Here is a 14,355-nt window from a genome sequence, read left to right on the forward strand (position 1 = left end):
ACGTTGAAAGAAACCAAACGAGAAATCAAAATTCAATGTTTGCATGTGGAAAGGAATTTTCAAATTATGTTCATTTTAAAACAATTAAATCTTCAGAAATTTTGTTTTTTTTGTTCTTAATTTTTTGTAACAAATTAATTTGCTGAAAAAATTCGATAAAATTATGATTTTTGTTTAAAGAAATAGGTAAAAAAATTGTATTCATATACAGGTAAAAACCATTAAAGGTTTCACGGTCCCTCCCACCAGCCGCCCTCTCCCTTTCGGGAAATTGCAATCCTTAAAGATGTTTGAAAAAAGAAGTTAGATGTTAAAGAATATATAATACATTAAATTTATAAATTAAAAAAATTAATTTAAAAATTTAAAAAAAAACTTTTTTGAAAAGGAAAATGTTTTAAAAATTTCAGAAAAAAGAAACGATTTCTTCCAACATTCTCGTTACAAATACTTGAACTTTTTCCAAAAAAAGTAACGATTTCTTTAGACATTCTTGTTACAAATACTTGAACTTTTTCCAAAAAAAGTAATGATTTCTTTAGACATTCTTGTTACAAATACTTGCACTTTTTCCGAAAAAAGTAACGAAAAAACAAGTAAAAGTACTAAATTTAAAAAGCAAAGTAAATACAAGTATAAGTACGTACTTTTTACTTTTACTTTCGTTACAAGTAACGAAAGTAAAAGTATTGCCATGTATGGCGTTAAGCAAACACAATAAATTGAAATTGATTAATATTCGTAATCGAATTGACAAAAAATAGTCATTGTTCAAGAATCAAACAATCTTTTCACAATGTCTTTTGATAACTCATTACAAAATATATATAGTTGTGAGCAAATTATTAAAATTAATTCTTACAATTAATTCTTGAATATATTTTATCAAAATTAAGAAAAATAATCAAATTAAAAATGATAAACGAATTCAAAGTTGAGAGGTTTAAGGACGGTTTCTAAGTTTGAAATTATTTTAATGAAAGGTATAACAAGACACATTTCTTACCATCATCCTCCCTGTACACCCACACTGCAAAAAATTTCGGATTAAATTACGGTAAAAAATACCAGCACTCAGGGTGTCGGTACCTTTTACCGTAAATTCTATTTTTACCAGAACATGTTACAGAACAATAAACCTGACCTAACCAACTTTCATTCTATAACTAAAAAATAACAAAATAATGTTAATTTACAATAATTTTTACTTTCTATTATCATAATTAATATTAAGAATTAAAATTGCAAGAGTAAACGAAAACGATATTTCTTCCCCTAAGTGATTCATTTCTGAGTCTATGACTCAAAACAATAACTAAATAATGCCAACAAAGTACATTTACAAAGAGTTTTATTTTTTGCCTTTTATTGTAATAAATATTATAAATTAAAATTCAATGAGTTAACAAAAGCGATATTTCACCTCAGTTACCTAAATCTCACTGATCCAAATTTGAGTCATTTACTCAAAAGAACATCAAAATAAAATCACTAAAATACATTTACAAAATTTTCATTCTCCAATGTCGTCATAAATATTGAATATCAAAATTTTCTGCAAATCGAAAACAGTATTCATCAGTTATCTCTTGATTTAATTTCGATTTCTACGACTCAAAACAATTACAAAATAATTACAATTTACAAAAAAAAAAAGGTTTTCGTTACATTTTATCGTTATAAATATTATGAATTAAAATTATATGAATAGACCAAAATGATATTTTTTCCCAGTTAGTTAGAACTCAGTGATTCAATTCTGAGTTTATGACTCAAAACAGTTACTAAATAATATCAATAAAATACCGTTACAAAAAGTTTTACTTTCCATTATTCTAATAAATATTATAAATTAAAGTCAAATGAGCGATATTTAACCTTAGTTCACACAAATTTGAGTCGATTTCTCAAAAGAATATCAAAATAAAATCACTATAATAATACAAAAATTTCACTTTCCGAAATTATTATAAATATTGTAAATCAAAATTTTATGACAAGTCGAAAACTATATTAAACATTAATTATCTCGTAAATCAATTTTGATTCCTGATAAAACTAACAAAACAATATCAAGTTTTTCTTTTATGTTATCGTAATAAATATTATGAATTAAAATTATATGATTGAATGAAATGAGTTAGAAGTCAATGATTTAATTTAGAGGCTAATGACTCAAAATAAAAACATTGCATTGAAAATGCGCTTATCGTATTTGCACATTTGACTTCATGACTTTTTCTAACAATTATATACAGTTGATATTCTATTATCATTATGTTTTTTGTATTTTGTTGTTTTCGAATAATACTTGTAGTATACCTATTTTTACCGCAACCGGTAATTTAACAGGGAGAACAATTTACTGCTTTATATGGTTATCAGATCAGAAATTACGATATAATGCGTGTTCAACGTATTGCATTCGATTAGTTGTATATTTATACAAAGACGGTTGCGTAGTTAGTTCAATCAGAATAACTGTGAATTCAAATTTCAAGAAAGTACCTAAAATTTTAGCTTTGCATTTTTTTTGTACGGAAAAGTACAAAAATTAAATGTTTTGGTAAGTAGCTTACATTCTATTTTGATAGCTTTACTTCATTTTTAACTAACTGTTAGTTTTTACCCAGAAAAATGTCGAAACAATCAAGACAGCACAAGTTCTTAGAAAAAATAATATTTATTATAAAAATTATATTTCTTATATACTCTTATAATTATAAGAGTAATTATAATAATTATAGAAATAATAATAATTAGAAGAAATATGTTTGCGGAAAATGTACAATGGAAATATGTATGTAAAAAATACGTTGAGCAAAGAATTGAAAATTCTTATTCTTTGTATTTGTAATACATAAAAATTGACAATATACAATTTTGTTTAATTATAATAAAGTTTTATTAGCTTATTTCCTTCCTAACATCCATATTTCATACATTCAATCAAAAAACAAAAATTCTGGTCATTTGATTGGCTATGGTAGAAATAGGTATATATTCCGTGTTGGTATGTTTAGTGTTAAGATAATAGCAAGATTTTAATTCTAAAATATATTTCGTAGATTTAGGAATATTTAGCATATACTACGATCTTGATTACCATTTCTCATTACTTTTATTATAAATATTGTAAATAAAAATTTAAAAATTGAACCAAAACGATATTTCAGCACGGTTACTTTGTACTCATCAATCGAATTTTGAATCTATGACTCAAAACATTAACAAGATAATCTCACTAAAATGTTTAAAAATTTTCATTTACCATTATCTTTTTCATAAATGATGTAAGAATAAATGAGTGGTGAACGAAAAACGATATTTCAGCACGGTTACTTTGTACTCATCAATCGAATTTTAAATCTATGACTCATAACATTAACAAGATAATCTCACTAAAATGTTTAAAAATGTTCATTTACCATTATCTTTTTCATAAATGATGTGAGAATAAATGAGTGGTGAACGAAAAACGATATTTCAGCACGGTTACTTTGTACTCATCAGTCGAATTTTGAATCTATGACTCAAAACATTAACAAGATAATCTCACTAAAATGTTTAAAAATGTTCACTTACCATTATCTTTTTCATAAATGATGTAAGGATAAATGAGTGGTGAACGAAAAACGATATTTCAGCACGGTTACTTTGTACTCATCAATCGAATTTTGAATCTATGACTCAAAACATTAACAAGATAATCTCACTAAAATGTTTTAAAATTTTCATTTACCATTATCTTTTTCATAAATGATGTAAGAATAAATGAGTGGTGAACGAAAAACGATATTGAAGCATGGTTACTTTGTACTCATCAATCGAATTTTAAATCCATGATTCAAAACATTAACAAGATAATCTCAGTAAAATGTTTAAAAATGTTCATTTACCATTATCTTTTTCATAAATGATGTAAGAATAAATGAGTGGTGAACGAAAAACGATATTTCAGCACTGTTACTTTGTACTCATCAATCGAGTTTTGAATCTATGACTCAAAACATTAACAAGATAATCTCACTAAAATGTTTAAAAATTTTCACTTACCATTATCTTTTTCATAAATGATGTAAGGATAAATGAGTGGTGAGAATTAAATGAAGTGATAAAGTCTTAAAAAATCTTCTGTCTTAAAAGAGAATTCGTAGGACCAATCTTAAGATTCAGCAGACTTACTTTTAAGTTAACTGTTTTTTGGCTCAAACGCTGTAAAACTTTGCCAAGTTACTTACTTACTCCTAGACAATAAAGTTTAACTTGAGGTAGATGCTCTGTCGCGTATTTTCTTCAACGTCATTTAAAAGTGACTGAAAAGGTGCTACTGATTTAAAATTTATTATTTTTTTATTTGAAATTTTTACGAGAAAAAAAAAACGAGAACATTTATCCTTTTTGTTTGTTCTTTCTATGTTTGGAAAAAAATGATTTATTTTTGTCATCAAGTTGTCATACAGATCAGTACAAAAAGTCCCGCTTTATTTATTTATTCGTATTTTTTTTTTTTTTTTTTAATTTTTTNTTAGTTTTTTTTTTTTTTTTTTTTTTTAATATTTGTGGAACATATTTTGACAGTTTTGCTATTGATTTTGAAAATTGAAACTTCTTATTTCTTGTTTTAAAATTCATTCAACTTTTTCGAAAATTGTTTGCATTATTTCTGGTAAATTTATAGCAACTATGTTTAGCTGATCTTGTACAAATTATGATACAAAAATATATTGCATCTAAGATTTTTTATTTATTTATTTTTACCTCGTTAAGTGAAATTTAGCAATGAAAATAGTGCTTTATAATTTATTCAACTTTTTCAAAAATTGTTTGCATTATTTCTAGTAAATTTATAACAACTATGTTTCGGTAATCTTGTACAAATTATGATACAAAAATATATTGCACCTAATATTTTTTATTTATTTATTTTTACCTCGTTAAGAGAAATTTAGCAATGAAAATAGTAGGAAAAAAAATTAATTCAAAACACTCTTTTTAAAATTATGATTAGAGCATAACAATTATTATGATGTTCATTATTGTTTTTATTTCTCATTATTTCATATTGTTTTTATTTCTCATTTAAATCAAAACTAGAAAGTGCTGAAATGTTTTGTCAAAAAATTACAATGTTAACAACTCTCCTAAATCAAGAAAATATATTTTAATGCAGATTAGTACCAATATAGTACCAAAATATATTTAATAAGTAAGCGCCAATTGTAATCATAATCTTGGATCATGGCTACTAATAGACAATTTCATGCCAGAAAAATAAGTAAAACATGACAAGATATACACTCCAATGATGAGCATAAAAACCCAATAAAGTTATTTTTCTACTACCAGTAGTAGTACTACAGCCAATAGTAGGCTTTTGTTCTTTTACTGCCTTCTTCACATATATTTTAAATAGCTTTAGATGGCCTATTTCCTCAAATATTTTATTTATTTATTTATGGCATATTTTTAACAGGAAAAATTGGTTAAAACAGTTTTTGCCTGACTTGCTTCGGATTTTGAAAGTGGAAAAAATGCTTTGAAATGTAATAAAATTGTAAGAATCTTATTTACATCATATTTAGTAAAAATATTGCATCCGTCACATTTTATCTTTTTTAATTCTATTTTTGCTCTTTAAGCTTTAAGTTTTCAAACTCAAACCCGAAACTGATTCGAAATAAATTTGTTTTAATAATATTTTACTAATGCTACAAATTTTTATTATAATTATTTAATAATGATCAATAAGCAATAAAATAATTTAATGGTGGTCCAACAAAAAACTCGTTCACAGACGACGTTGCTCTAAATATTATTAGATCCATTTAAACATTTTTTAATTATGTCTGTTCATTTTTTACGATTTAATATCAAACTTAAAACACTTTTAAAAATCTTTTTTTTATATTCGAAAGCAGAGAAATTCATATGATGCATAATCTTGTTTTAACGTAGTGGTAGTTGGCAAACTTATTTTAACAAAATTAACAAAAGAACGATTTACGAAAGCTCCTTAGATTTATTTTCACCAAAAAGAATCCTAATTTATCTCCTTTTTATTTACGATGGATTAATAAAATGAAATGTTAGTTTTCGTTTTTTATTCTTCCTATTTTGAGAGAACTAAGAAGTTCCCTCAGTTCACAACTAAGAAGTTTTTGAAAAAAAAATATTTTTACATTTTTAGATATTTCGACAATATGCACACTCCAAAATATTGCTAGATGAAACTTATATGCAAACGGCATTTTAAAGAAGGTGAAACTTTACTGGGTGCTAGAACTCACGAGCAGGACCATCACATTTTTCTATGAGATCATGCTCGTCGTAGAATGCTAGATGAAACCTATATACAGACGGCATTTTAAAGCAGGTGAAACTTTACTGGGTGATAGAACTCACGAGTAAGACAATCATATTTTTCTATGAGATCATCCTCGTCATAGAATGCTAGATGAAACCTATATACAGACGGCATTTTAAAGCAGGTGAAACTTTACTGGGTGATAGAACTCACGAGTAAGACAATCATATTTTTCTATGAGATCATCCTCGTCATAGAATGCTAGAGGAAGCCTATATACAGACGGCATTTTGAAGAAGGTGAAACTTTACTGGGTGATAGAACTCACGAGCAAGACAATCACATTTTTCTATGAGATCATCCTCGTCATGGAATGTATGATCGCAAACCCAATCAGTGAGAAGTTAAAGGGAAGTTTTTCAATGTTATATTTAAAGAATTAACACAAGAATGAGATTCAGAAAACATTTTATTCACGTTAATATTATTGATGAACAGTGAGCAAAATAAAAAACGGACCTCCCTTAAAAAAATTTAAGTATAAGGTATACGATTTTTTTTCATTATTTTAAAGAATAATGCTAACATGGCAAAATGCAACATTTGAGAGAATTTGATTCGAATTTCTAAAGAGTCATTTTTCTCAAATATTATATTTTGCTATAAAAAATTATATTTTTTAAAATGATGAAAAAACTTATATACCTTACAATTCAAATTATTTTCATTTAATATTAAATAAAATAATAGAAAAGGGTTAATATTTACTGAAACTTGTTTTTTGCATGGAATTCTTTTTTGATAAAAGAATTTCATAATTATGTACAAATTTTTTTCAATTCGCTTAAAATGTCATCGAGATATAGCAAAATGCGCAAAAAGAAAAATTAACATTAAGGGGTCCAAACTTAGGAGCGCCTTCCTGACCAAACTATGGGAATCATATTTCCCAGATTGCGGCTGCCCCCTATATTTTGGGGGTCAGAAATCCAAATCCGTTGAAAAAAAAGTATGTTTATTCAGAGAAAGTACGGTTTTGCGTCTGATTTCGTAACTTAAAATATCGTCTGCACTTATTAATTAGCATATTTGAGGTCAGCCCCTCGAGTTATTACGATTGTGAAGATCCAATCATTAGATCAAAAGTTATTAAGGGTGGTTCATTTTTTATTTTGTGCACTGTACAAAGAAATTGCTCAAAAGAAAACGATGTAATTGATGTACAAAAAATTGCTCGAGGAGATGCTCTGAGAAATCGCTTGCTTTTTTTATAAATGCACAGCATAAAAGTGCAGTTATAATGTAAAGCTTGCTGTTTTAATAAATGTATCAACAACAAAAAACAATGAACCACCTCGAATAAATTATGATTGAATCTTCACGTTTTAGGACACAATCTTAATATTCAAGAGGGTAACCTCAAATATGCTAATCAATTGTTGCAGACGATATTTCAAATTACGAAATCAGACACAAAAACGTACTTTCTCTGAATAAATATACCTTTCTTTCAACTGATTCGAATTTCTAACCCCCAAAATATAGGGGGTAGCCGCAATCTGAGAAATGTGATCCCCGTAGTTTGGTCAGGAGTTTGAACCCCTTAATGTTAGCTTTATTTTATCCGTGTTACACCATATCTCGAAAACTATTTAAGCGAATTGAAAAATCTTTGCACGCAATTATAAAATTAGTTTATCCAAAGATAATTCCAAGCAAAAAATAAATTTTAATAAATATTTGTCATTTTTTATTATTTTGTTAAATAATAGTCGAAAAAGTTTTTAACTGTAAGGTATAAAATTTTTTATATCACTTTAAAGAATGTAATTTTACATTGCAAGATACAAAATTTGAGCGAAATCGTTTGACTAGTTTCTGAGATATCGAATTTTAAAAGCACGGTTTACTTAAAATTAAATTTCTCAGGAGCTTTTCAATCGATTTCGCTCAAATTTTGTATTTTGCAATGTACTTACTTCGTAAAAAATTGTATACCTTACAATTCAAAATTTTTCGACTATTATTAAATAAAATAATAAATATTTACGAAAATTAATAATTTTTCTAAATAATTATTCATATTCATATTTTGCAGAAAATTACTGTGGGATTGGCAAGTTTTATAATTGTGTGCAAAATTCTTTCAATTCGGGCGATTTTTCAGTCAGTTTTACAGATATTGAAAATAAAAAAGTAAAACTTGAAAATAGTACATATTAAGGAGGTCTGAGTTTTGACCGAGTTCTAATTCAACTCTTAATCTGCTTAAGAGAAAAGGGATGTTTATTCAGAGAAAGTAAGTTCTTGTACTCCTAATCTGTTTAAGAGAAAAAGGATGTTTATTCAGAGAACTTAATCTTTTGCGTCTAATTTTGTACTTTACTAATTAGTCGTCTTCACTATTTAGCACTACACATTGCAGAAATCTGATTCAAACTATTAAAATATAACTTTGCATCTTAGTTTTTAAGTACAAATAAGTATTATCTTAGTTTCATAATTTATTGAATATTATCCAGGGTATCCAGGTTGTTTTTTCCCAGAGGTTCTTATGTGTATTTTTATATTTTTAGAATTTTTGCCAAAAAAATTTGAAAATACATATTAAGTTTCGTGAATTAATGTCTGAGTGAAGAGAAAAATACAAAACGAATATAATATCAAAGTCTGACGCTTCATTATCGAGAAAGGTGGTATTTAAAAACATCTAAGCCTGTTTGATTGCGGTTTTAAGGTGTTCAATGCTGGTTAAGGTGTTAAGGTTATCACGCTTCATCTTTGCTTTGTTTTCTCTGGCAATGAAATAGTGTTAGACGATTTTAATCTCGATTTCTCAGTTTTGATTTTGTTCTTCCCTAACTTAAATATTAATTAAAAAGCTATACTATGTATATTTTTTTACCTTATTTTTGACAATGATTTTGAAAATACATATAAAGTAAGGGCGATGATTACAGAACACCTTGTATAACCAAATTCAAATACTCAACATTATACACTTTTTAATTGAAGCGATCAATGTTAAATAGGGGTACGTTACAAATCTGCACTTTCGAGAAAATTTAAAAAAAAAACTAAAAAAAAAAACTGTGTAAAACTTCTTGATATCAAATACCGATTAATTTTCTAGACTGCCTAAAGATTTGAATCCAACAATTTGGAGGCAATTGAAATAATCTTTCCACAAGTGCCAAAAATTAAAAAAACTGTGTCAATTGTGGAAAGATTGTTTCAATTGCTTACAAATTGTTGGATTCAAATCTTCATAGTTTCAATTATAGTTTTCACGAATTGAATGTCATAGAATTGGAAACTACAACTATATTAGCATGGTAACGACAAAAGGTACAAATTTGTACTATTATCTTGTATTCTCACTAACAACATAACTATTAATGTTTAATTTAATCAGGCTAAATTTTTCTACTCTTTTTTGCAAACTACTACATTTAGTGAAAATTTCTAACTTCTACACACTTTTTTGGGGGGTTTGTATCGTCATGTCTTTAACTTCCTGTATACTTTGTACTGTAGAGTTTTTTTTTTTTCTTTTTAAGTAATTACGATTTATACTAAAGATTATCAACGTACTTATGAATTATATTTATGAAAGTAAAATATTATTCATAAAACTAATAATTCATCAATTTCTTGAATCGTAAAGTATAAATTTCTTGCGGTATTCCAGTTGAACTGGCCCGTAGTCAGAATTTCTGTTCAAGTGGAAATCCTGTTTTTGCAAGCATCATTAATAGAGGTGATATCAGATATCTTTTAAATCATAGATTTTCAATATAGATGTGCTTATATATTTAATACATCATCTATATTCGTTTTTTGACTATTGTCATAAATAAATATAAAAATTAGCATTACTATAAGTATCAATATCAAGAGAAAACGATGGCAGGTCATTGTATAATGTTTGGACAGATAAATTGCATGATTTGAAGCAGTTTTTTTTCTTCACAAGATTCAGTTCCTTTGGTTATCGCTAGGATAAAATTAATACAAATCATAAATGTGTTAGCTTGTGAAATATATTTTATATTTCTTATGGAAAAGTATTTATTTAAATGTAATTTTAATTTATGATCTTTTCTTAATATTTTCTATTATTATGCTTTTGAACTGGATTATTAAACCAAATACGAACAAAACACGAAGAAGTGTTTCATTATTATTAAATCGTATGACTATGACATTATTTTACTACGTAACAGTTTATGTAATAAACATCTAAACTTATAAACCTTCGCAATTTATTAAACAGAAAATAAATTACTTATTTTTATTATAAGCTTTGTGTAAACTTCGTCTAGTCATAACATGAAATTACAGTAATGCTTACGAAGTTGTTATGAAACATTACTTTTAATTAACTTTTAGCAAAATTACAAAGCTATCTCATTGGTAAAAAACATTTAACGAGTTTTCGTGACAACCAAAAATAAAATAATTAATTTAAATAGGAAATCGTAAAAAGGAAATCGTTTCAAGGGTAAACTAGAAAATAATTAGGTATAAATTTATATCTCATAGAATACTGAAATAAATCAGTGAAATAAATATGTGTTAAAGTAATAAAACATTTTGGGATTTTCAATTGATTAGTTTTTAATTTAGATGAAATTATGATGTTTCTCGTAAGAAATAAAAAATAATCTTAATAATTGTGGGAATTGATGAGAGAGTTGACTTTATTTCATAAAACATTATTTTTGTTGAAAATATTCTACGAAAATGTGGGGGGGGGGGCGCAAATGTCTCTGCTACGTGATGTTGAGCCCAACCTGGACCCTCTTGGTGAAGGGGCTGGAGTCAAAATATGCTGAGAATTTAACTAATTCAGATTACTATATCTGTCGCAAAAATTATGTCTCGTAATAAAAATACATTAATGTTACTTATTTTAATGTTTATGCAAAATTTACAGTTAAAAATTAAAGGTGTTATCTTGTGAGCGAGTATAGAAACAACATTTTGAAAAAAGCGTGAAAATGTCAGCCAAAAAGTCAATATTTTCGACTAATAAAACAATTTATAGTTTCGACTAGTAAAAAAAAATTTTTAAACAAAATTTAACTTGTTGTCTAGTAGTAGAGTAAAAACAAATGAGCAATAAATTAATAAATAATATTAATTAATATTATTTACTAATTTATAATATAAATAATTAATAATATAAATAATTAATAATATAAATAATTATATATAATATTAATTATATATTAATATTAATTTATAATTAAATAATAATATTAATTTTTGAAAATTTAATTGATGTACGTACTAACAAAAAAACATTTTAAAAGAACTGAATTTCTTCAGAACTAAAAAGAGAGAATGATTTGGTGAAATTCATTTACATTTCTTTTCATAGATGTCAGCAGCAATTGGATTACTCTTAGCGAGTAATAAAGTACTGAGTTTTTAGAACATTTAAGTTTTCATGTTCAAAATTAATAGGTTAGAATAGTTTGTGTAAGATGTCGATTTTTTTCTTTCTTATTTGGACTTCTTATTTATTTTAAATTACCTTCTGAACCAGTTTCGATGAAATAAAAATGCTTTGAATATCGTTGATTTCTCAAAATGTTGTATAAATATTATAATAAGTAGTTTAGTTTATTACACTTTTTAAAGGCATTTTTGTTAAAATCATGGCAAATATCTTATGTTTGATGGCGCCGATTAAAATAATGTTATTTTTTAAACCGTATATTAAAACATTATATCCGTCCGTTATATTACATTCATCCGTCTTTGAAATTTGTATTGAAAGTTTTAATTGCTTCGTTTTCGCCCTAAAAAAATAAATCAATAAATAAAATAAAATAAAATTAAATAAATAATTAAATTAAATAAAATTTAAAAAAAAAAAATAAAATAAAATAAATAAAATAAATAAAATAAATAATAATAAACTAATAAATAAAATAAATAAAAATAAACTAATAAATAAAATAAATAAAAATAAACTAATAAATGAATTAATAAAAAATAAAAAAAATAAGTAAAATTTAAAAAAAAGATAAATAAATGATATTAAGTCGAATAGAATGTCCCTTCAGCATCGAAAATAAGATTAAAAAAATTACGCATGGTTGTATTTAAGTTAAATTAATAACTTTTTTTACATTTAATTAAGTCACACAAAAAATATGCACTTGCATTCCATATAAATAAATAAAATATCTTGTTAAGGATAGACTAAAGCAACTATACATTAAATAGGTCTGAAATTAATATTTAAGTGAAGAAAAATGAAAAAGCTATCAAAATTTAACGAAACATTACTGAGGAAAGCGGGACTGAAAATATTAAAACCTGTTTGTTTACCGGAAGAACTAGATGAGTTGAAAAGCAATTATTAGTAACACTTCATCACACAATCAAACTGGATTTAATGTTTTTATTTCGTCTTCAGCTGTGATTCATTAAATTTCAATAAAGTTTCAGTGTTTCTTAATTAAAATATTAATTTGCGATTTTTAATGAATATGCTTCAATTTTTCAAAGATTCTAAAAATATACACTTTGTATATGTCAGGAAAGGGAATTATGGTCATTGCCGTTGAACTAACCATGGAAGTTTCAAATGTTTTTTTTTTCTTTATTGCGTATGGTAAATAGAAATGTCCTACACACAGGTAAGTTCTATGCGATATTCGAATCAGCAATTCATTTCTTTTCTGGGTTTAATAAAAATTATAAAATTGCAAAGTGTGCGGAGTGAGTTGTTATCGACAATGTCAACCTTCGTCTATGTAAAGGAACCAATTATCGAGTTAACATGTCTTACACACTATTGAATTGGAATTATATTTTTGTAGTGGTAGATACGCTACAGTACTCCCCCACCAGAATTATAGAATACGATGATAGAATTCGATGAACGGATACCACTAGTTGATTCATTGCTGTTTTGTGAGAAGACGGGAGAGCTGTATTAAGACTACCGTACTTTTTGAGTGCTGTTCGTGAGAGCTGTATTAAGTTCACGATCGTGCTCGCACCTGTGTTGCCTTTAGCAGTCGAGTGAACACTTGTCGACGTTATGTGTGATCGAGACTGAGTAGCAACAGCGTGAGGAGGAGGATAATGTCGCAGTCACAAGTAGCAAGTCAACTGTTCAATGTGGAGAATCCATCAAAGAAGGCATGTTCAATTCGAAGTGGGAGTTTCTGTCAAGGTAGGCGTGATCACGTCCGGGTCACCAATGGGGAGAGTGAGTTGTTATCGACAATGTATCGACGTCTGCTTCGTCTATGTAAAGGAACCCCACCATAGAATCGAGTTAACATGTCTTATACACTATTGAATTGGAATTATATTTTTGTAGTGGTAGATACACTACACAAGGCATTAGATTAAGACCCGGATATCCTCCATGTAGACTGTCATATTGTGATGATGAAAAAACAAAATATATGAAGTTGCCTTAAAATTTATATGTTTATACTTAAAACACATACATTATTTAACTAATTCATTTTGGATAATGATTAGACAAAATACATGCATTTGATTTGGAATTTTTTTGTTTATTATTAGACCAGCTTTAAATAATGGTAGAAAATTCGATTTTTGTGTAGAAATTTACAGCTTCGAAGAAAGTTAACGTATAAATGCGATAAAATATTTTAATGCAATTAATTGTACTAAATTAGCTTTTTTTTTAGTTATTTATAATTATTACATAAAAATTGATAAATTTTAATTTGTTGAATTTTTTGCATATTGTTAGATATTTTTATAGTGTAATTCTTCTCATTTAGGTTATAAAACAAAATCCACTAGACTCAAATAATAAAATACTACTAAGTCACACAAGACTATCCAAAAGGTGAATAGAATTTCTAATTTTTTTTTAATTTTTTCATTTTGATTAAAATTTTCGATCATCGTGGGTAAATTCAATCATACTTTTACATAGACAACTGCTTCGCTAGGCTTTAAAATACAAAAAAAAAAATTAAGACGCTTTTTTTTTTTTTTTTTTTTTTTTTTTTTTTTTTTTTTTTTTTTTTTTTTTTTTTTTT

At 26.2% G+C, this 14,355-nt stretch overlaps 1 protein-coding gene across 4 annotated transcripts in view; it reads right to left on the reverse strand.

The window, feature by feature from the left end:
* Positions 1–14,355, reverse strand: part of CRM (Collapsin Response Mediator Protein) — an 87,625-nt gene that overhangs the window by 61,895 nt on the left and 11,375 nt on the right. Inside the window, exon 1 of one of the 4 annotated variants that reach the window (XM_016048421.2) lies at positions 4,057–4,200. The exons of 1 other annotated variant lie outside the window; for it this stretch is intronic. In XM_016048421.2, the coding sequence (XP_015903907.1) occupies positions 4,057–4,071 (15 nt within the window). In that variant the 5' untranslated portion in view covers positions 4,072–4,200. Of the gene's footprint in view, positions 1–3,271; positions 3,302–3,585; positions 3,616–4,056; positions 4,201–14,355 lie in introns of those variants that run through there. 2 more of the 4 variants (XM_043040295.1, XM_071188414.1) reach the window with 2 other exon arrangements.

Source organism: Parasteatoda tepidariorum, chromosome X2 (genome assembly GCF_043381705.1).
Source record: "Parasteatoda tepidariorum isolate YZ-2023 chromosome X2, CAS_Ptep_4.0, whole genome shotgun sequence".
In the NCBI taxonomy this organism is placed as follows: domain Eukaryota; kingdom Metazoa; phylum Arthropoda; class Arachnida; order Araneae; family Theridiidae; genus Parasteatoda; species Parasteatoda tepidariorum.